This window comes from Lepus europaeus, chromosome 16 (genome assembly GCF_033115175.1).
Source record: "Lepus europaeus isolate LE1 chromosome 16, mLepTim1.pri, whole genome shotgun sequence".
Taxonomy (NCBI): domain Eukaryota; kingdom Metazoa; phylum Chordata; class Mammalia; order Lagomorpha; family Leporidae; genus Lepus; species Lepus europaeus.
This window is the reverse complement of record NC_084842.1, coordinates 47,025,734-47,049,899: the sequence shown is the minus strand read 5'-3', so window position 1 is coordinate 47,049,899 and position 24,166 is coordinate 47,025,734. Positions and strand designations below refer to the sequence as shown.

At 47.4% G+C, this 24,166-nt stretch overlaps 1 protein-coding gene across 1 annotated transcript in view; it reads left to right on the top strand.

Moving 5' to 3' along the window:
- INTS9 (integrator complex subunit 9) overlaps positions 1-14,584 on the top strand; it is a 155,016-nt gene extending 140,432 nt beyond the window's left edge. The window contains 4 exon segments of the mRNA XM_062212781.1: positions 1,390-1,557; positions 10,882-10,980; positions 12,040-12,177; positions 13,872-14,584. Coding sequence (XP_062068765.1) covers positions 1,390-1,557; positions 10,882-10,980; positions 12,040-12,177; positions 13,872-14,048 — 582 coding nt within the window. The 3' untranslated portion in view covers positions 14,049-14,584.
- Positions 14,585-24,166: the final 9,582 nt, after the last annotated feature.

The following is a 24,166-nucleotide window of genomic DNA, read 5'->3' as shown; positions in this document are numbered from 1 at the left end:
AGCTGAGAACAGAGAGGAGAATTTCTGGTTTTCCGTAACCTCATTGTTTCCAGGGATGCCCTGGTGCTACCTCTTGCCTCCTCACCTAGTCATTCAGTTAGGCGTGATGGTCTCCTTCCATTTTTTGGCCTAGATGAGAAGTTCTCTTTCCTCCTCTTCGCAGAATTTTGACCCCAAGACAAGAGGCCCTTATATAAAATAAGGTAACTAAAAATAGCTGAAAAGCTAAGGAGCCTGAGGAAGGTGGGGAGGATGGATTCTGGTAATCACTAATTGCTTGCTGTACAGGGAAGAATATTTTTCTGTAGCCTGCTTTTGGCCTAGGTGGAGTGATTTTACACCCCACTGTGTGCTCATCACTGTACTGGGAGAAATAATTTATAGCTTGTTTTCATTACTCAGTAACTTCATATCCCAGTCAATAAACTAGCCGGATGCTCTTCCCACCCCTCTGGTCCTGTGCTAACATTCGAACCTGGAGGCCATCTGGTCTCCGCTTTAGGAGCAGAAACCCTGGAAGAAGTTGTTAGGCCACGATTGTGGAGGGAGAAGACTGAAACAACAGCCGAGTCAGGAAGACAAGCAAAAGGCGGTTGGAAGAAGAGATGTCTGAGTCCTAAGGAGCAAGTGCTATTTTATATCCAGCCAGCTTAACCTGGTGGAAAACCTTACTCTTTAAGGACCTCGTGGCTTGGTTCAAACTCTTAAGTAATAAACTCAGGAACAATGCAGTGACCTGTGGACTTCCAACATTAGTTTTCAGTTGTGTGGTATTTTTCTGAAGTAAACATTGGTTTACTAATTTTTTTTCTTTGAAGATGACAAAAAAGACATTTTGTCTAAAATTTCCTAACTGATTCATTGTCATGCAGTGCTGAGCATGGGACATAACCAGTGCCTACCGCCTAATACCAACTGACCTAATTCCAGAAGAAACTTTAAACCAGAACTACACACTAGCACAAAGAGCTCCAACCCTTGCTAGCAGCCAGGAGCATCCAACAGTTGTGCCCTAAAGGAGCCTAGAGACAGACCAGCCAAGAGTAAACACATGGAAGTTACCATGGAAATTACTTTGTAGAGTAGAAAAAATAAAAGCAAACTGAGACAGTAAACCCTTCACTCATCAGTATGACTGGCAGTTCAGGGGATTTCCTTGAAGTTTTTATTCTGCTCCCCTCATATACACACATACACACACACATCTGTCTGCTCACTGGTTGGTTGGGTTTGAGAGGACGAGAGTTCGAGGTGGCATGAAAATGCTGTGTCTGAGCCATCAGGAAGCCAGAGTGAGAGAGGAACCAGCCCTCTGACCTGGCTGCTCCGCACTGCGGCCTCCTCTGCTTCCCTGCCTTTGGCCGTGACCCTGTTCTGCTGTTTCTTCAGCCCCTGCACGTGGTCTGTCCTGAGCAGTACACCCAGCCACCCCCAGCCCAGTCCCACAGGATGGACCTCATGATCGACTGCCAGCCCCCAGCCATGTCCTACCGGCGGGCCGAGGTCCTTGCCCTGCCCTTCAAACGTCGGTACGAGAAGATTGAAATCATGCCAGAGGTGAGCTGTCTCTCAGGTTTAACTTGAGTTTTGTGCTTGAATCTCTTGATGAAAATGACCAAGAGGTCGCTTTCTTTTGGGTTTGTGTCAAATATGAATGAACCAAAGACCCACAAGCAAGTAACTGGGACGAGGAGTGGCCATCCCAGGGCTTTCTGATTTTTCAGATAAGGAAATAACAGCTGTGAAAACTCAGGGCCTCGCCCAGGTCAGCGTGCAGCAGTGTGAGCCACGAGGCCGGGCCTCACGCCAGAGCCTTGACTCGGGAAACACGGATGCCAGCTCTGGCCTTAGCTGCCTCAGGACAGTGGTTTTCCTCGTCTTTGCAGGACCTCACGAGTGAGTCAAATATCACTGAGTTCAGAGAGGAGAATAACTGTAGATGGTATTTATATCCACTTTAGTACAACTTACAGGTTTTGTTCCGTCAAAGTATTTTGTAGTTATGTAAAATCTCAGCTTCTGCGTGAGTAGAGACAAAGTAAAAGGCACATGGGGGACACGCCGGACAGGGAAGGTCTCTGAGCTCAAGTGACTTGTCTGGGGTAAGGAAGGTGAGCAAGCTCTCCTGAGATGAGGACAGGGTAGAAGACAGTAGGAGGCTCCTCTGGCTTCCTTTTGCCTCTTGAGACAACTTGAACATGTTTTGAACAGACACAAAATAAAAAAGATAATGTATTGTTATAATCAATGTGCCCCAAATTCTTTTTGGAGTTTGAGATTCAGAGGGCAGTCAGACCCTGGATCTATGGTCTAACCTCATGAATGATACTCTTTTAGTGGCCCCACCAAAGGCCCCTGGAGAACCCTGGTGCTGTCAGTAGGAACCCATTTTTTAGTACTCCTAGTCCTTTCCAGAATTAACGAGAAAAGCAATAGATAAAGGAGATCCAAACCAACACCAGGAATTAATTTATGTAAAACTGAGCCACCAAACCAACAGATGTTTTTTAAATGCAAGGAAACCTGATTTTTATAATGGCAAATAAAAGTAGATAATTTATAACCATTCTTGTCTTGTTCCTGGTTCCTTGGAAGGGAACTCTCCCATATGACTGCTGTCGGTAACCAGTGTATAGGGAGACCGAGTGAGTGCAGGCTGGAGGGCTGCAGGTGTGGGGGAAACAGGCACGAACAAGGCCCAGTGGCCTGCAGGGGAGCTTCCTGGATGCACTGGCAGAGACGTCCAGCGACCTCTGCAGAGTCTGAAAGCACCTTCTGCACACAGTCACTTGTGGTTAGTCTTCTTCCTTCAAGGGGGAATTCAGCTGTTAAAAAGGTATTTGTAGCTTAGTCACTGGCTTATACCAAATTATAATTTCAAAGCAAAGATAGTAATTCTAATTTATTTCAATTTAAGCTTTATTAATTGGTTATAATTTTTTTTCTGAAAGAGTTAAGGAGCTGGCATTGTGGCTCAGCAAGTTAAGCTGCCGCCTGCAATGTGGACATCCCATATGTGTGCCAGTTTGAGTTCTGGCTGCTGTGCTCCAATCTAGCTCCCTGTGATGTGCCTGGGAAAGCACTGAAAGATGGTCAAATATTTGGGTCTCTGCCACCCATGTGGGAAACCCAGAAAAAGCTCCTGGCTTCATCCTGGTCCAGCCCGAGCTGTTGTGGTCATTTGGGGAGTAAACCAGTGGATGGAAGACCTCTCTGTCTTTTCCTCTATCTCTATAACTCTGCCTTTCAAATAAATATATAAATTTTTTTATAAAAAAGATTTTTTTAAAGTCAAAGCAGGTTAGGCAGTAAACTAGAAGAAAGATATGTGTAGCTTCTCAAGTTGACTTCTTTGAAGATCATTTGGATGTTTATGGTCTTAAAATTTTTTTTAAAGTTTTTAAGCTTTTTATTCAATGAGAGAAATGCACAGGAAAGTGAGAGCTTTATTTAGGGGAGAAAGAGGTCTAGAAGCTAAGTTGGATCCACACCAGGCAGAGAGCAGGCCAGGAGCGAGCCACAGGGAGCAAGCATGCAGGCTGGAAAGCAGAGAGCGGGCGGCCCGAAGGCCATAGGGCAACAAGGGTGCGCAACCAAAAGAAGGGAGGTCTTGTAATTCTTTAAAAGGGAAAAATACTAATTGCTAGTTGGAGCTTGGGGATTCAGCCTCTCACGTTCTGTTGTTTTGGCTGCACACCTGGCTTCTGTTTCTCTCAGCACAGCTGCAGTGCAGCCAAGTCTCCCTTCCGATGTCCTCCAAAGCCTCGTGCAAGAACTGAAATGGTGCCTCTCTGCTGTAGCTTTCGAGTTGGCCCATCCATCAGGTTAATGTGGCCTACACTGGAGTGCTTCTGTTTTGTTTCAGTCATTTGGCCTTGTTAACAAAAACTATTTTGGATGAATGAAAGATGAAAATTGGTTTCACACTCCAAGGAGGATGAGGTTCTGTTTTTGTTTTTGAAACAAGTGGAGCTAACCATCCCCAGTTCTAACTTTACGGTTATTTCATTTGTTTTTCATAACTTGGATTTTCATTTTCTCCATGCTTTGCTTATCTTAATGTGAAAGGCACTGACTGACGCAGTGCCTCTAGATCACTTCTGTCTGGTATTTGATCCTGGTGTTTTATTGGCCCCTTCTGTCTGGTATTTGATCCTGGTGTTTTATTGGCCCCTTCTGTCTGGTGTTTTCCAGCGGCTGGGATTGAAGGCCTAGGTTTAGGTATCTAAACTCAAGGACAGCAGTTCTCAAATGTTTTGGTCTTAGGACTCCCTAAAAACCTTAAGGAGCTTTTGTGTATGTGGGTTATATCTGTTGGTTTATTAGAAATTAAAACCAGGAGTTTTAAAATATTAACATTTTAAAATAATAATATAAAGCCATTATATGCAGGTAATATAAAGACAAAAGCAGAAATGAGTTCCAGTTCCAATACCAGAGATAACTATTGATAAAATGTTGGTGTATTACCTTGTCTGTTCACTTGTGTGTGTGTGTGCATGCTGTGGAACTATGCCTCATATACCGTTTTCACGTAACAGTACATATATTGTATCACTAAAGAGATTTTAGAATCTCCAGTTTTGTTTTGTTTTCAAGGATTTATATATTTATTTATGTGTTTGAAAGTCAAAGTTACAGAGAGATGGAGAGACAGGAAGATCTTGCATATGCTGGTTCATTCTCCAGACGATTGCAATGGCCAGGGATGGGCCAGGTAGGAGATGGGAGTTTCATCTGAGTCTCCCATGTGGGTGGCAGGGGCCCAAACACTTTGGGCCATCTTCCACTACTTTTCCCCAGCCATTAGCAGGGAGCTGGATCCAAAGTGGAGCAACTGGGACGTGAACGGGCACCCGTATGGGATGCTGGCATTGCAGGTGACAGTTTTACCCAGTACACTACAATGCTGGCCCCTAGACTCCTTACTTTTAACAGATGCATGTAATGGTCAATCATAAGTGTATTTATGTAATTTATTTAATTAACTATTATTTATTATTTAGGTAATTTATTGAATTATTCCTTTACTGGTGAATATTTATTACTTCTGGCTTTTTTGTATTATATGTTAATACTTACAAGAACAGCCTTTTGGCCGGCGCCGTGGCTTTAACAGGCTAATCCTCCGCCTTGGGGTGCCGGATTCTATCCCGGTTGCCCCTCTTCCAGGCCAGCTCTCTGCTATGGCCCGGGAAGGCAGTGGAGGATGGCCCCAAGTGCTTGGGCCCTGCACCCGCATGGGAGACCAGGAGAAGCACCTGGCTCCTGGCTTCGGATCAGCGCGGTGTGCCGGCCGCAGCAGCCATTGGAGGGTGAACCAATGGCAAAAAGGAAGACCTTTCTCTCTGTCTCTCTCTCTCTCACACTATCCACTCTGCCTGTCAAAAACAAAAACAAAAACAAAACAGCCTTTCATAAAAATCTTTGTCCATAGGAAAACATTATGCAGTTGGAATTTCTGGGTCAAGGATTATGAATATTTGAGTATTTGTGGCTATAAGTTATATATGCCAGCTTGTTCCCCCAGAAAGACGGCAATGGTTTATACCCCCACATCAGAGCTGGGGACAGTTCTCTTTTCTGCTTCCTGCTAACATCAGATGGTATCCCTTTGTTGTTCTGTTTCTAACTTTATTCAACTCTTTTCTGATTGTATAAGTATACATAGATATCTCCTATTTCTTTGTTTAATAATGGGCAGAAGTGTTTCAATTGAATTTGCTACAGTGTTTTTTTTTTAACCTTTAAAGTAGACATGAGGAAGAAACTTCATAATCACCTTTAAATTTAACCCTTTTATCCAGTCAATCTATAAGAAGATATAACACCCTAATGTTTCTTGAGTTAATGATTAATTTTAAAAAGTTCCTTAGGGAAAAATCAAAGTGCTGTTCCTAGACAGAACATCAGGCTTTAGTTGTTCCATGTGGGTCATTTTTTTACAAAGTCCACCAACCATCTCTGTGAGAAATACTTGTGTTTTACATAAAGTCATCTAGAGCAGAGAAACCACCTCTGAAGCCCGTGCACAGGCTCCTTCTGAGGACTCTGTGTGATGCCAAGTCCCCAACTCTGGTAGAAAGTGGCCTGTGAGCTGGGGGAGGTCTTCAGCTTCCTTATGTCTCTCTGTGTTCTTCGGGGGAACACCCAGACTGTCCACTTGGCAAGTGCTGGTGGCTCCAGCTTGTCACAGGTTTGGGTGCCCTCCTGGTAACTCAGAGCAGAAACGGGAACACATACTGCTGTAGTTTAAATCCACTTGCCCCAGCTCCTCTCTCAGCAAGGAATGGAAACAGCTGGTCACCATCGTCCCCCTGAACAATGACAGATCTTAGGCCACAACGACAGCCACAGATGAAGGCCTTTCCTCCAAACTACTGAGCTTCACGTGTTGCTGTTCTTGCAGTTCTTCCCTTTTGCTTCCAGGAAAGGCCCCGTTCCTCAGATGGGGTTCCAGAGGGAGAGGATTCTAAAAGAAGGACCTTGGACATAAAACTGAAAAGGGAAAGCACAGCTCTTTATTTGAAAGGCAGGCAGAGCCACAGAGACAGGTCTCCCATCTGCTAGTTCACCGTGCACTTGGTCACAACACTAGGGCTGGACCAGGCCAAAGCCAGAAAACAGGAACTTGATGCAGGTCTCCCACGTGGGTGGCAGGGACCCAAGTAGTTGAGCCATCACCTGCTGCCTCCCAGGATGCACGATAGCAGGAAGCTGGGATTGGGAGCAAAGTTGGGACTCAAGCCCAGGCACTCTGACATGGGACGTGGGTGACCCAAGCGGCATCTTAACTGTAGCACCAAATGCTTGCCTGAGCGTAACTCTTCAGGGTTAGAAAGAATGTGATTGTCCTCAGAGATCAGGACCAACCAGCGGGGTAAGTGCTCTGTGGTTCTTGGTATTCCAGGGTATACAGAGACAGATGGGACCCACCACTGAGAGCCCTGCCCAGAAAGGAAACATGGGCACTGTGGGAGTCTAGCTGGACTTGAACCTGCTGCCCAGAGACCTCTGATAATCAAGGTGTGGCCAGCCCCCAACAAAGCAATTTTTATAAAAATGTATTTATTTAAAAGGAAGACTTTTACAGAGAGGGAGAGACAGAGAGTTATCTCCCATCCTCTGGTTCACTCCCTGAATGCATGGAATAGCCAGGGCTGGGCCAGGCCAAAGCTAGGAGTCTGGAACTCCATCTGGGTCTCCAAAGTGGATAGCAGGGACCCAAGTACTTAGTCCAGGACTTGAACCGGTGCTCTGATATGGATGCCAGCATCGCAGGCAGCAGTTTAACCCATTTGCCACAATGTCAGCCCCCCCAAAAAAATGCTATTGTAGGACTGGTTTTCAAACACATTTGAATATCTTTCTGGATTTGAATAAATGGCTTTTCCCTTAGGGAACCTAATCAGTTCCAAGAAACAGCATATGGAGGATCAGTGAGGAAGCTCTCAGACTTCCTTTTATCTGGTAATAATATTAGTTGCCTGTGTCATCCTCCACCCTTCCTCCTCCACAGCCTTCCACAGCTGCCAGGCAGCGAACTAAAACTGAGCTCCACAGTTTTGGCCCTCCCACAACTACATTTTCCTCTGATTGCTCTCTGTTGATTCCCCATTATGGGAAGTTAGAGAATGATTGTCCTCATTCTCAAAGGACAACGCAGGGATGGGTTTGGCCTAGATGTTAAGATAACCAGTTAGCTGACACCCCAGGTTCTGTCCCAGTTGCTTCTCTTCCAGTCCAGCTCTCTGCTGTGGCCCGGGAGTGCAGTGGAGGATGGCCCAAGTGCTTGGGCCCTGCACCCGCATGGGAGACCAGGAGAAGCTCCTGGCTCCTGGCTTCAGATCAGTGCGGTGCGCCAGCCGCAGCGGCCATTGAGGGGTGAACCAATGGAAAAGGAAGACCTTTCTCTGTCTCTCTCACTATCCACTCTGCCTGTCAAAAAAATTAATTAATTAAACAAACAGATAACCAGTTGGGATACTCACAAGCCATATCCGAGTGCCTGGGTTCAAGTTCAGTCTGTCCACATGCAAAGTAGGAGATCTGAGATGCCAGGCCTCATGGGCCTTGTGATGAGAAATTCTCCCAGGATGGCCAGTCAGTGCCCCTCCCTCCCAGAGGACCTGAGCTGACCTGTGTTGTTCTGGGCTCTGGGCTGATTGCCCTTCTGGCAGAACTGCCAGCTGACAGTTTGCCCACCTTCAGAGTCTTCTTGGAAAGTGTTCCTGGCTGCCCAGGGAGAGCGTCTCAGCTACTTGGTTCCTGTAATGCCATCCCCAGACCTCCCATGCCAGCCTGACCTGTGAAAGGAGTGGTGGTAGGACAGAGGGGAAGGGGGGGTGGGGCAGAGGCACAGCCCGGCACCTGCCCTCCCAGGAAGGAGCACTTCCCACTTACTCCGCGTGTGCTTTCCTGCTTCATAAAAGTCCTCAAGCACAACTCGCCAGTCTGTTTCAGTGTCCAGACAGCATCATCTACCCTGTGATGCTGATCACTATGTTTGCTTAGTGACACCTTGTATGTTATTGCTGTTCTTAAGTGAAGTCGGTAGAGGTCTGTAAGAACCACATTCAGCTGTCCCAGGAGGCAGGGCTGCTGGGAAGGTTCCAGCTCACCGCAGTGCCAGGAAAAAAGGTACACGCCTGGCTCAAGTAGTGGGAAAGACAGCCTCACATGCACAGGCTGTGTGTTCCATCACCGGGAAACTGAGCTCCTCAATCCCAGTGCCTCTGTCTCTGCTTTCCACCTGGCAGTAGTCATCTGGAGGGCAGATGAAGATGAGCTAGAGGCCAGAAGGAATGAAAACTCTGCACGTGGTGCATATCTTGAGTGAGGGAAAGCTCTGATAGGTTTTTAAGAGACACTGTGAAAGGGCTTTTGTTTTCATTTTGGATTAACATGAAGACTTGTACAGTTTTATGGCACTCAGTGTAGTATTTTCAGATTTATTTTATTTATTTGAAAGAGCTACAGAGAAAGGAAGAGCCAGAGAGAGAGAGAGAGAGAGAGGTCTTCCATTCGCTGGTTCACTGCCCAAATGACCATAATGGCCAGAGCTGAGCTAATCTGAAGCCAGGAACTTCTTCTGGGTCTCCCATGCCGGTACAGGGCCCCAAAGACTTGGGCTACCTTCTGCTTTCCCAGGTCATAGCAGAGAGCTGGATTGAAAGTGGAGCAGCTGAGACTCGAACCAGCACCCATATGGGATGCTAGCGCTGCAGGCCCAGGCTTTAACCTGCTGCGCCACAGCGCCAGCCTCTCAGTGCAATATTTTATGACAGGCATAGCATAAACCAATCATACTGGGAAATTAACTTTGATTTCACTTATTGCAAACTGTAGTTACCCTATGGTTCTGTGGAACACTGGAACCCAGTATCCTCACCCAGCTGTGTTTTGGTGCTCGTTATCCAATTCCTCCCAAACTCCCACCCTTCCCTGTCTCCTGCATCCAGTAGTCAGTATCTTAGATTTTTATATTGACCACATTTATATATTTAAACTTACATATACAAGCGAAAACAGGTGTCTGTGTCTGGTTTATTTCACTTAGCATAGGAACTCCAGTTCCAGCCATTTTGCTGCAAATGGCAAGGTTTCATTCTTTCTTATGGCTGAGCAATGTTCCATTGTGTGTTTACGTTCTTTATCCATGCAGCCACTGAATTCCGTATCTTGGCTGCTGTGAATAACACCGTAATAAACATGGGAGGCAGGCATTTCCTCCCTATGCTGATGTCCTTTCCTTCAGATACATCCCTGGCCATATGGTAAATCTACGTTTAGTGTGGTCAGGAACCGCCATACTGTTCTCCATTTGCCTGTACTAGCATTCTCACCAGCGGAGTATCAGGTTCCTTTTCTCCACTTCCTTGTTAGCATTTGTTATTTTTTGCCTTTTTGACAACAGCCATTCTAACTGGAGTGACATCTCACTTGTAAAAGGGTTTGGAGAGTTGGCTGGAAGCCTCCTGAAAGATGGCAGCGTGGCTCTGGCCGTTCAGGAGGTGTCATTTTTAAGGTAACTAACAAAAAGGAGATGGAGAGGGCTCATCGCCCTAGGGTCTAGCTTGCAGTGGCACAAGGCTGCCTGGGTGGTCTCTGCTCCAAGCTCAGGAAAAGCTCCCAGAAGATGGATGGTCACTGGGAAGACGGGTCAGCTAGGTTGGTTTCTCCCTTTCCAGCCTAGTTTGGCCACCACTCTAGCTCCTTTTTAAAGAAAAAAAAAAAAAAGATTTATGTATGTATTTGAGAGTCAGTTACTGAGGAAGCGGGAGAGACAGAGAGGTCTTCCATCCTCTGGTTCACTCCCCGGATGGCCACAACAGCCAGGGATGAGTCAGGCTGACGTGAAGAGCCAGGAGCTTCCTCCAGGTCTCCCATGTGGGTGCAGGGGCCCAAGGACTTGGGCCATCCTCACTGCTTTCCCAGGTGCATTAGCAGGGAGCTAGACAGAAAATAGAGCAGCCGGGACATGAACCTGCACCCATACGGGATGCTGGTGTTGCGGGCAGTAGCACAGTGCTGGCTCCTTCCCTCCTGTTTTGATTGACTGATAGAGGGACTGTGTGTGTTTGATGTGTTTTTTATTTAAAATTTTAACTTTTTTAAAATTTCAAACTAAAAGAAAATGGACTATGGTAATCATGAAAGACTTGGCGTCCTCAGTAGTCGGTACTTTCCCAGGGGGCTGGGCAGGCACAAGCTGCTGTGAGAATGGGGGGCCCTGGGGCCCACTGTTGCCATCCTGGATCTCCACTATGAAGGGCGGGGCTCATGCCCCAGGTGGCCTCATACACTACTGGCCCGCAGCTCAGCACCTCCTGCCCTCCCCCTGCCTGCGAGCCCGCCTCAAACCCCACTATTTGCTTTCAGCTCGCAGACTCCCTGGTGCCCATGGAGATCAAGCCTGGCATTTCCTTGGCAACCGTCTCAGCCGTGCTGCACACTAAAGATAACAAGCACATTCTCCAGGTACCAAGCAGGTGCTGCAGGGTGGGAGCCGAGAGGGATGGGAGAGCTGGAACACCCCCCGCCCCCAGAAAGATCCTGGCATCCCAGCTGCTCCCAGGACGTCACTTCCCAAACCAGGAGACCCTGCAGACTGAGGCGCTCGATTATGTTTGACAGACAGGGGGTGCTTCGTGTGAGGCCTTTACTGCTTCTCTGGCCACAGGCCTCAGAGAGAAGAGCAGAGAGGGTCACTCCTGGCGATGCAGCTGCAGCTCGCCCTACGCACTGTTTGCAGCTCTGGGAGCACGAGCATCGCCCCAGCCTCTGTGGGCGCGTTCCGAGAGGGGCATTTCTCAGGCTCCCACACGCGCGCTGCCACTCGAGCTGGATGCTCAGGGCGGGGGTGGGGGGGGGACATGAAAAGTGACAGATGCTGCCCGCCCCCAACACAAGCAGAGACGCATGAAGGCCTGAGAGCCTGGCGCAGGTGACCCACACACGCGCCCGCAGCACTGCACGCCCCACTGCCCCAGCACTTACACGCAGTGCAGATGTGGGCCCTTGACCCTGCAGGAGAGTTCTCAGGTGTGGACTGTTAGACGTGTGGCCCTGAGAAACAGGCTGACAAATGGCAGACACTGGACAGGTCCTTAACATGCACAAGATTCTCTTCCAATAGGCAGCGTCTTTGACCTTCGGTTTCTTGACAAAAGTACTAAAACTAGGATTTTTTCCCATCAGTCTGCCCCAAAAGTTTATTAAAACAATGACACAGAAAATACTGACTTGAATCCAAATATGGCTCTTGATAAAAGGCAGGGAGCCTAGCCCCAGAAGATAGCATTTGATGTGAGTAGTTTTGTGTGTGGTGTTGGTTGGACTCCAGGTGGAGCCCCCAGCTGATGGTGAACCTGAACTCAGGTTCCAGCCGGTTTTCCACACCAGATAACTGCGCTGCCTGGGGCGCTGGCAGCTTCTGGTTCCGAGAGGCACTCACGGGACAGGGTAGTCTGCTGCAGGTTCCCAGTGCCCAGCCTGGCCGCCGCCCCCTCACAGAACCATGCTTTCATCCTGCTCCAGCCCCCTCCCAGGCCTGCGCAGCCCACCAGTGGTAAGAAGAGAAAGCGGGTCACTGAGGACGTGCCGGACTGCAAAGCTTTGAAGCCTTTGTTGAGCGGCTCTATCCCCGTGGAGCAGTTTGTGCAGATGCTGGAGAAGGTGAGCGTGCACCGCTACACTGAGTGAAGTCCTTTATCTTCTTCATTGTCTCCTCCTGGCTTCAAGGAACATATGTTGCTGCTTTTCATGGAGTCCCCACTGTCCAAGCTGCTGTCTGGCGTATGCTTGGTCCAGGGTCCTGTAGGGAGAGGCTTAGAGAGCCTTGAGCTGAGAATGCTGTCCCTCTCCAGTGGCTCCCCCGTTGATTCTACCAGCCCATCCTTGCATCCTGTCCTAGGCAGTAGGAAAGGCCAGGATACTCCGTCCCCGTGGGCCGCACCTTCCTAGACCCCTTGCTGTCACTGAAGAACTAACTTTTGGGGGAAACTGTCTTGCTAGGTCCCTAGGAATTTGGGAAAAGGTTCCTGCAGTTCACTGATGGTTTGGAAGACTGGTAAGAAGGGGATTACCTGGGAGGACACTTGTTCTTCCCTCTGTGTCAGTGGTTGCTTCTCTTGACTGCGACTAAATTGTAAACACCCAACCTTAAAGGTCTGTGTGATTCTGCTTCAGCAGGACTTCAGCAGTCACAATTTTAGCATTAGGATTAGAGAATCCAGGACAGGAAGGAGGAACTGGCTAGCGAGGTACTACCATTAATGTTTTGTTTTGGAAGGGCTGCAACTAACAAATGATTACAAGATCATCTGCTACTCACCTATTAATAAGCACCTTTTGTCCAAGCTAAGTATCTCACCAACTTCTTTCACATTTTAAAGGCTTTCTCTTTGTTGGGCTTGGTTTTCTCCATTCATCTGATGACTCCCCCAAAGGGCAGGCCTTGGCCAGGGTGTACAGGTCTCCTCCACCTTCCCACCACAGTGATCTTGTACCAGGGTCCTGAACAGGTGATTACGGCCCTGCTTTCCTTGTGACCTGACAGGGCTCCTGGGCCCTATTAATGGACCTCAAGTTGGACTTATTTTTGAAAAACTTTGAACAACTTGCTTTCCCAGAAAGACCTTTATTTAGTTCTTCTGCTTGGCTCATCCAAGGCGTTGGTCTCTAGGTCCTGACTTTGGATATGCCTCCTCTCACTGCAGCAAGAATGTCAGTACCTGTCCAAAACCACATGAGAACTTTCCCTAACTGAGAGGGGACAACCTCCCTACATCAAGGCTTTGTACCTGTTTCGTGTCCCTTTCAGGCAACTTTTTTCCACTTCTTTTTCACCTTAAGAAAATTGTGCAATCAGCATTAGAGATAGAGACGTGTTTGCTGTGATGCCTTATCCCCTCCCCCCGAGAGGGGTTTGCCCCGTCCCCACATCACTGGGATCTTTATGTGAGAAATGGCATTTTCATGGGAGCTCAGAGCAGCTGAGACTTGGGATGGCGCTTTCATCCCAGGAACGTGAGCTTTGTGCCGAGGAGGGGAACTGCCCTCTCGTCCCAGATTCCTGAACACTGGTACCTGGGTGTATTCCTCAGATAATTCACAGCAGGTTGGGGAAATTCTGCTAGTGTTTTGTATGAGCTCTTGCATGTTTGGGGACACTTTTTAAAGTGTATGAATGATGGTTGAATTGTATTGCTGTAGTAGGCCATGTTTCTAGTACCACGAGTTTTTGAGGAGGGTCAAGTGTGCCAGTTTCTACAATATTGAGTGTAGAAGCGCCATTTTCAGAAGCCACAGTTGGGTCATCTGATCATGCCTTTCCCATCAGCCCCTCCTCTTGCTCTCTCTCGGTGCAGCATGGCTTCAGTGATATCAAGGTGGAAGACACAGCCAAGGGCCATATTGTCCTGCTGCAGGAAGCTGAGACGCTCATCCAGATTGAAGAAGATTCAACCCATATCATCTGTGACAACGATGAGATGCTCAGGGTGCGGCTGAGGGACCTTGTCCTCAAGTTCTTACAGAAGTTCTGAGCGGGACACCTGAGCCACTTATACTTCCCCGAACTCCTCCAGCCCTTCATGGTGACTGCCCAGCCCACACCACCAGAGGAAAGGCGTGAAAGGCTGTTGGCCCTCTTTACAGTGTCATCAAGGAACAAAGAGGTAACGCTCAACAAAATCATCTGGAATGAGGGCCTGGATCTGGGCAGCCTTCCTAGCTCTGTGTCAGCAAGAACAGCCCCTCTAAACTTTAGATTTGCTTGCTTCTCAGCTCCCACATTCTTGAGGATTCCAGTAGTTGACAAGCTGCTCCCCGCGATGCTAGGGGTGGGTGGGGAAGCAGAAAGATGCTGTCTGATGTGGCTGTATCTTCATGGCTCACTGGCTTCATACAGGGAAACCAATCTTTGATGATGTTCTCCTTACCTGCCTACAGTGCTCTACCCAATAAGAAAGAATCCCCCAAAAAGCAGCAATTTGAACTTTCAACTGCCTTTTATACTGTGGCCCATTTTGTTAATAAAACTTATTTTTATAGAAGCATGCATGCTCTATTGAACCTATAATCTGTGTAGCGATTTGGAAGCTGAAAAATATGAAAGTACAAACAGAATATCATAATCCTAGAAAACATCACAGCCAATCCAATTGTAGCCTAATGTGAACATTAAGTCATGTAACTCAGCTTTTTTTTTTTTTTTTTTTTTTTGGAGATAAACAGATAAAGCTCCCATCATGGGTTCATTCCCTAAATGCCCACAACAGCCAGGGTCAAAGCTGGGAGCTCAGTCTGTGTCTCCCACATGAGTGGCAGGGACCCAACTACTTGACCCATCACTGTGCCTCCCAGGGTGTACACACACTGGCAGGAAGCAGGAGCCAGGAATCAAACCCAGGAACAGTGATGTGGAACATGGCCATCTTAACCACTAAACTAAATGCCAGCTCTTGAAACAGCACTGTTTACCAAAAATACAGATAGATTTTTTTTCTTCCATAGATTGAAAAGGTACTTAACTTTAGGCTCTGACTGACACCAATAGAAAACACCAGCCTTGAACCTTCCAAGGAGGTCCTAACCAAGCAGCTCAGGCTCCCATGGCCAGCTGCTGCCATCACTGCCTTTGTCACAGATAAAGAACCTCTGCTTTATTTATTTATTTATTTAAGAGGCAGAGAGAGAGAGAGAGATCTTCCATCTGCTGGTTCACTCCCCAGTTGGCCTCAACAGCAGGAGCTGCACCATTCTGAAGCCAGGAGCTTCCTCTGGGTCTCCCACGCGGGTACAGGAACCCAAGTACTTGAGCCATCTTCCATTGCTTTCCCAGGCCACAGCAGAGAGCTAGATCAGAAGTGGAGCAGCTGGGACTCGAACCAGCGCCCATATGGGACGCTGGCACTGTAGGTGGCAGCTTTACCCGGTATCGCACAGCACCGGTCCCAGGGACCTCTGCATCACACTGAGTGCTAAACACAGGAAGACTAAGCTTCACAGGAAAGTAACCTCTTGCAAAGGATCACTACATTTGAATCACTGCTTCTTAATTGTTTAAAACTCCTATTTGTTTGCCAGTGCTGTGGAGTAGCAGGTAAAGCCTTCCACAGTGCCGGCATCCCATGTGGGCACCAGTTGCTGCTCTTCTTCCAGTCCAGCTCTCTGCTGTGGCCTGGGGAAGCAGTAGAAGATGGTCCAAGTCCTTGGGCCCCTACACCCACATTGGAGACCTGGAGGAGGCTCCTGGCTTCAGATCAGCACAGCTCCAGCCGTTGCAGCCAATTGGGGGGCAAACCAGTGGATGGAAGATTCTCTGCCTCTCCTTCTCTTTCAAATAAACAAATAAATCTTAAAAAAAAAAAAAAAAAGTTGGTATCTGCCCAACTACATCTGATGTAAGATAATATCACAGAAACCTATACTGCAGGTAGTCGGCCACTGTGCAGCTGCAGAACGAACCACCCTGGGATTGGAAGTACACAACCTGGAAACCGCAGAAGATGGTCCAAATGTTAGGGCCTCTGCCACCCAGGTGGGAGACCTGGAAGAAGCGCCTGGCCCAGCCCCTGGTCTGGCCATCTAGGGAGTGAACCAACAAATGGAAGATAACTCTCTTTCAAATAAATTTTTTAAAAAAATTAAAAACCTACTGAAAAATTGAAATGCACTGTAATAACAGCGCTCGAAAGAAAACAAAAGTTATTTAAATACTTGCCCCCTGCAGGAATGATTTGGGATTTGTCAAAACCTGACTTCTGTTAAAGGGTGTGGTCAGAGAACCCAAGGTGTCACGCCCTTGAGGGATAGTTACTAAAGAGACAAACAGATGGAAGGACAAATGAGTCAGCAAACACCTCATGGCGGGATTTTAATCAAGTCATCACCACCCACTCAGTGGTGGGAAAAAGTCCTTCCTTGAAGCAGAGAGAAGTTGTAAGCTGGCTTTCCCTAGTACTGGGGGAGAGCAGTTCTGATTAACTCTAAAGTTCAGATGTTTAGGCCGGCGCCGCAGCTCACTAGGCTAATCCTCCGCCTTGCGGCGCAGGCACACCGGGTTCTAGCCCCGGTCGGGGCGCCAGAGTCTGTCCCGGTTGCCCCTCTTCCAGGCCAGCTCTCTGCTGTGGCCAGGGAGTGCAGTGGAGGATGGCCCAAGTCCTTGGGCCCTGCACCCCATGGGAGACCAGGAGAAGCACCTGGCTCCTGCCATCGGATAAGTGCGCTGTGCCGGCCACAGTGCGCCAGCCGCGGCGGCCATTGGAGGGTGAACCAACGGCAAAGGAAGACCTTTCTCTCTGTCTCTCTCTCACTGTCCACTCTGCCTGTCAAAAATAAAAATAAAAAATAATAAAAAAATAAAATAAAATAAAAAATAAAGTTCAGATGTTTGTATACCAAGCCCAGCTGGCTCGAAGACGCAAAAGAAACGGCAGCAGCTGCTGGGAAGGCTGGCATCACCTCGCTGGCAGGTGGCTCTGTCACTTGGACAGGCAGCCGACTGGTGAGGAATCTGACGTCTAGAGATACTGCTACTCAGACCTGGTGCAATCACGATGAAATGGGAATTGGAAGCATTTAAAAATAGTGGAGGGACCACATCTTGTCACTTCTGTGAGTCTGTTCTAGAAGTCCTAACAGGGAGGGCACTGACGAGCCAGCTGTGGTGCCTCAGGGCCCACGCTGCTCCCACACAGCGCACTCACCCACACTCTTCATTCTGAGCACTGCCCAGGTCTCCGCTCGGATGAACTCCATTCCACTGTCGAGAACAAGTCTTCTACAGAGTGATGAGATATTCGGTACCTATTGTTTGGTAACAAATTACCCCCAGATTTGGTGGCTTAAAACAACAGACGTTTTTTACCTCACCAGTTAGGAAACTGGTGTAGCTTAGCTGGGTGCCCCTGGCTCAGAGTCCCCTCCCCACCCTGCAGTCAAGGTGTTGGATAAGGAAACTGAGTTACAGAGCTTAAGTAACTTTGCCTAAAACAGACAGCAAGTGGCTTTAGCCTTACCACGTTGTGTGTCGTATCAGGGGACAGGCACTGCCCAAGCAAAGTCCATTTCTTTTCAAGTAGACACCACTCCCGTCCTGCTTGAAGCTGCCGGCGCTCACCCTGGTCCTATAAAGGCAGGAACTGGCTGCTCTAAGCTACAGTGAGAAATCAACAGAATAAGAATGAAGAAACAACCAACACTGATGATATTCTAACATGAACAGCCAGACCTTGGCAGGGAGAGGGGATACTTCCCCCGGTGGCCCCCAATCCAGTTTTCTCCTCCAGCCAGGAGGAGAACTGAGCGCCTCACTGTTTCACTTCACTGACAGCAGAGTAGACGACACATGAAGTCTTACAAGCTGCCATGCCAGGATCATGCATAGGTCGTACCACTGCTCTCCGCTGAAGCTGAGGCAGGGTGGAACTGATCGACTACAATTCTGGAGAAAGTTGCAGCTGATTCCTGGAGACAGGCAGTAGAGGACCAGGCAGAGAGGTCTGCGCTTGCTGGCCGCCAGAGCCTGCAGCAGTCTTAAGTATATTTTCTGAAGTTCAAGTACCTGTCTCCACTGTCCCTGTATCTCAGCTGTTTTAATCACATCATAAAAACAGTATTTTATATCTACCTTTCGAGTCCTAGGAGCACAGATCTTTGGTGTTGACCCCACCCCTTGTCATTAGGCACACAGACTCCTTTTTTTTCTTACATTGGTGTTGGAAAGCACTGGAAAAAATGGAAATCTAGCACCTACGTAACCATTCCTAGGTTAGCAAGAATGACCTTCACTCTTCTTTAGGATAAACTACAGTAGCAGTTCCTAACCCATTAACTCTTTGTATAACAACTATGAAATCAAAATACACATAAAAGTAACAATTCTTGGCCAGCGCCGTGGCTCAACAGGCTAATCCTCCGCCTAGCGGCGCCGGTACACCGGGTTCTAGTCCCGGTTGGGGCGCCGGATTCTATCCCGGTTGCCCCTCTTCCAGGCCAGCTCTCTGCTATGGCCCAGGAAGGCAGTGGAGGATGGCCCAAGTCCTTGGGCCCTGCACCCGCATGGGAGACCAGGAGAGGTGCCTGGCTCCTGGCTTTGGATCAGCGAGATGCGCTGGCCACAGCGGCCATTGGAGGGTGAACCAATGGCAAAAAGGAAGACCTTTCTCTCTGTCTCTCTCACTATCCACCCACATGGGAGACCCAGATGGAGTGCCTGGCTTCAGCCTAGCCCAGCGGTGGCTTTCTCAGTCATTTTTTTATTTAAGATTTATTTATTTATTTGAAAGAGTTAGAGAGGCAGAGAAAGCAATCTTCCACCTGCTTGTTCACTCCCAAAATGGCCACAGTAGCTGGCCAGGGCTGAGCCAGGCTGGAGCGAGGAGATTTTTCCTGGTCTCCCATATGGGTAGCAGGGGCCCCAGCACTTGGACCACCTTCCACTGCTTTCCTAGGCACATTAACAGGGAGGTGGGTCAGAAGTGGAGTAATCAGGACTCGAACCAGTGTCCACATGGGATGCCGACACTGCAGGCAGAAGCTTAACCTTCTATGCCATAAGGCCAGCCCCTCTGCCTTTGAAATAAATGTTTTTAAAAAAATTTTTAAAGTGGCTAACTTCCCAGTAAAAAACAAAACAAGATAACTGATTTTTACAAAACTTTTCTCCCTCACTAGTAAGCACCTTCCAGTCATCCCTGAGCATCTGTTAAACATACTACTGTTCTGTGCAGGGTGCTTTCTCATTATAACAGACAAAATAAAAGTTTCCCCCAAACCTCTCAGGAGTGTAGATGAGCATTTCCAGGAGCCGGCGTGACTTGCGACAGGGTGTCGCTTCACCTTGTGCCCAGCAGGAGGCTTAGCAGAAGAGAAGAACATCAGGGGAGCGTTTCACAAATGCTTGCAGTCCTGGTAGTCAAAACGTCCAACTGCAGTTTTCAAAACATGAGAACTTGGGCAAGGAAGTGCCAGACGCCTGTCACGCAGCGCATGCTCTGAAGCCGCTAGTTCACCAGCGGCGTCCCGGCGAGGCGGCTCGGATGCTGGCAGCCACAGCCTGCGCAGCAGTTCTGGCCTGGAACCTGAGACGATGTGACAGAAGCCACGTGGCCCGCAGAGCCTGAAATATGAACCGTCGGGCCCTTTATAGAGAATGTGTATCGATCCTGCTCAAGTGTTGTGTACAGCCGAAACATTTTTCTAATACTTGATCCTAGTGAAGTTAGTTACATAGCAGAACAGCCATGAAGTAGTTCCCATCAGGCCCAACCCGCTTACAGTTAATCCTGTAAACTCCAGTGCCTGGTTCCTGCCCCAGCTCTTCTGCTGCCCTACAGCTTCCAGGCAAGGGGCACCCTGGGACGCAGCAGGTGTTGCCTCAATTACGTGGGTCCCTGCCACCCACAAGGAAAACCAGGATTGAGATCCAGGCTCCTGATTTTGGCCTGGCCCTGCCTTAGCTGTTAACATTTGTAGACTAAACCAGTGGATGGAAGATGTGTGTGTACCACTCTTTAAAAAAAAAAAAAAATCCAGACATACAAAGGCAGATAGGTAGGTAAGAAGATAGACGGGGTGGGGTCTGTGGCACAGTGGGGTAAGCTGCTGCTTGGGATGTCTGGAGGCCATGTCAGAGTGCCTGGTTTGAGTCCCAGCTGCTTCGCTTGCCACCAAGTTTCCTGCTAATGCATCCTACAAGAAGATGATGGTCCATGTACTTGGGCCCCTGCCACCTACGTAGGGGACAGACAGATGGAGTTCCCAGCACCTTGCTTCAGCTTAGCCAAGCCCACCTTTTTTTTTTTTTTTTAAATCTATTAGGCAGGGTGACAGAGAGGAACAGAGAGATCTTTAATCTACTTGTTCACTCCCCAGATGGCCATAGTGGCCGGGGCTGGGCCAGGCTGAAGCTAGGAGCCTGGAACTCATCTGGGTTTCCCACAGAGCTGGCAGGGGTCCCAGCACTTGGGCCATCTTCCACTGCTTTCCCAGGCACATTAACAAGGAGCTGGATTGGAAGTAGAGCAGCGGGAACACAAACCAGCACTCATATATGGGAGGCCAGTGTTGCAGGCAGCATGTTAACTTTCTGTGGCACAGCGCCAGTCTCTGTCCTGGCTCTTATGGGCAGTGATGCAGCTATATTAATACCACATAAAATAGACTCTGATAAAGAATGCTACCAGGTAGAGAGAGGATAGCATTTCAGATGATGAAAGGGGCAATTCATCAAGGAGACATTAGTCAAAACTGCATATCTACTAACTTCAAAATAAATGAAGCAGAAGTCAGCAGTATTAGAGAGACGAAAAAATCCATTAACAGAGCTTTTTGTTGACCTTCTGTTAGTATTTAAGACCCCTCCCCCAAAAATGAGTTAATTCACAGATGGTCTAAAGAAAATTGTCAGTGACCTTGACCTAACTGATAATTCACAGAGCACTGTGCCCTACAGCTGCAGAGCAAATGTTTTCCCAAATGTGTGTGGTATGTTTACTATGAAAACAGACAGAACTGGTCTTCCTACATTTTAAAGTACTGAAATCATATAGAAAATGTTCTCTTACCACAGTAGGTCTAAATTAGAACTCCATAAAATACCATAAAATGCAAATATTTACAAATTAAACACATTTCTAAAGATGTCACAAAACAGAAAATACTTTTAACTGGGTGACAGTAACAATACACATCAAAATTTGTAGGATACTACTAAAATGGTACTTAAGAAGAAAACTTACACCTTTAAATGCTTGTGGAGAAAAAAAGGCCTAAGATTGACCTAAATTTCCACCTTAAGAAACTAAAAAGAACAACATCAACCAAAAGAAAGGAATACTCCAGGCCCTCATCTTTCCTGGGAAATTCTGTCAAACATTTAAGGAAGAATGACACCAATGGCACACAACTGCCATCAAAAACTAAATCAGAGAAAGACTACCTCCGAAGTCCTTCTAGGAGCCAGCATAACTACAGCACCAAAACTTTATAAAGTCATCGTCCCAAGGCTAGCACTGTGGCATAGCAGGTAAAGCCACCACCTGCAACACCAGCATCCCACATGGGCACTGGTTCAAGTCCCAGCTGCTCCACTGCCGATCAAGCTCCCTGACAGTGAGTGCGCTTGGGAAAGCAGCAGAGGATGGCCCTTGTGGGAGACCTGGAGGAAGCTCCTGGCTCCTGGCTCCTGGCTTTGGCCTGGCCCATTCCCAACCATTGCAGCCATTTGGGGAGTGAGCCAGCAGATAGAAGATCTCTCTCTGTGCCTTTCAAATAAACAAATCCTCAAAAAAATAAAGTCATTGCCCCTCAAAAATTAGCAGGAATTATCCTCATGAACATGTATGCAAAATTCTTAAAATTTAGTAGCCTGAACTCAGCACTTCATCAGAAGGAAAATATGTCATAACCAAATAGCCATTATCCCTGGGATGCAAGGAGCATTCAATATTTTAAATCTAATCAGTCTAACCCACTGTAGGGGAATAAAGAAAGTCCATATGATCATTTCAGTAGGTGCAGGAAAAAGCATTTGACAAAAATTGTCTAAAGACTCTCAACTAGGAATAGAAGGGAAACTCCGTGATGTGACGTGGCCCTGGTCATCTACAAAAGCATACGACGAGATAAAACCCGAACACTTCTCCCCAGGGACTGAAAACAAGGCAGGATGCTTTCCACACAACTCCTGTTCAGTATTGTACTAGCACTCGTGGTCACTGCGGTAAGGCCAGAGGGGGAAAATGGAGAGAGATGGGGACAGAGGGAAAAAATGAAAGAGGAAGGAGGAAGTAATGGGCTCAGAAAGACAAAAAGGAAACGAGTAAAACTGTATGGCAAGATTTTCTTAAAAAACAACTTACTTATTTGCAAAACAGAGTGACAGATCTTCCATTGGCTGGTTCACTCCCCAAATGCCCACAATAGCTGGGGCTGGTCCAGGCTGAAGCCAGGAGCCTGAAACTATCCCGCCACGTAGGTGGCAGGGGTCCAAATACTTGGGCCATCTTCTGCGGCCTTCCCAGGCACATAACAGGAAGCTGGATGGGAAGTGGAGCAGCTGGGGACTTAACCCAGCACTTCCATAAGGGATGCAGGCATCACAGGCAGCAGCTCAGCCCACTGCACTGCAACACCTACCCCTATGACAGATTTTTTACATAGAGAATCCTAAAATATGTACAAAACTACTACTGGAATTAAAAAGTGAAGTCACAGGACCAACTGTATTTTCTATTTAATCATAAATAATGGAAAATGAATTTTTTAAAAACCTACTTATAATAGTGTAGAAAAACATTTAAGAATAAGCATAAGCTTTTAAGAATACATGCAAAATACACTAAATGCTTCAAAATTTTGCTGAGAGAAATTTAAGAAAATCTGCATAAATGGGGGGGGGGAACATATACCATACTTATAGATTAGAAAACTCAGTATTATTAACCTTTCAGTTCTACCTATTAATGTATATAGATGTGATACAAATAGCCATCAAAATGCCAGATAACAACTCAGTTTTTAACATTGGCAAAGAACTTGAATAGACATTTCTCCAAAGAAGATTTACTGATGGCCCATAATTTTATGAAAAGTTTCCAACATTATTATTCATTAGGGAAATGCAATTCAAACCCACAGTAGTTACACACCTTCTGGGGCATTTTTAATAAAACTTCATTTGAACAGTACGTGCTGGCAAGAATGTGGAGAACCTGGAACCCTCACACACTGCTGGTGGGAGGTAAAATGCTACAGCTGCCCACAGTTTGGCAGTTCCTGGAAAAGCTTAACAGCACTAAGCTGCTCTCCAGCGGTTCCACGCCGAGGGAGACACTGGACCTGAAGCCGGGACTCCAGCAGCAAAGCGCGCACCTGTGCTCACAGCAGCATCGTCCACGGTGAATGCGACCCAGACGCCCATCAGCGAGTGCATGAAGAAACCAAGTGTGCTCTCGTAGATAAACCATGCAGTACCAGCCTCCCGCCAAAGAGGAGTGGAGCTCTAACACATGCTACAGCGTAGATGCACCTTGGGAACCCTGCTAAGGGAAATAAACAGACGCAAAACAGCACAGATTGTATGCTCCAATTTATGTGAAATGTCTGGAATAGACGAATCCATGGAGACAGAATACGGCTGGGAGAATGAGAAGTTCTTGTCTAATGGATATAGGGTTTCTGCTTGGGAAGATGAAAAAAGTTCTGGAACTTCACAGTGGTGCTGCGGACACAACGCTGTGGATGTACTTAATGGCACTGAACTGTACATTTAAAATGGCTAATTTGGCAAATTTTATGTTCTACTTTGTCAGAATTCCTAACAATTGGAATCCCAGCGGGTTTTTAAAAAGAAACTGACAAACTAATTCTACCATTTATATAGAGAAATCCAGTGACTATAATATCCAAAGCAATCTTGAGGTAGATAAACAAAATTGGAGACTTTAACACTACTTTCTTCAAGATCAGAGAGTTACCTTGACCCAGGCAGGATGTTAGTGGCACCAAGGGCTGACGATCAGCAAAGACGGCTCCGAAGGCCTCGCATGTTTACACAGTGACTGTGCCCTCAGCAAAGACTGCCTATGCAAGCCAACGGAGCGGAGAAACATCTTTTTAATGAAGGGTGCTGGCATGACTAGACAGCAGTATAAAA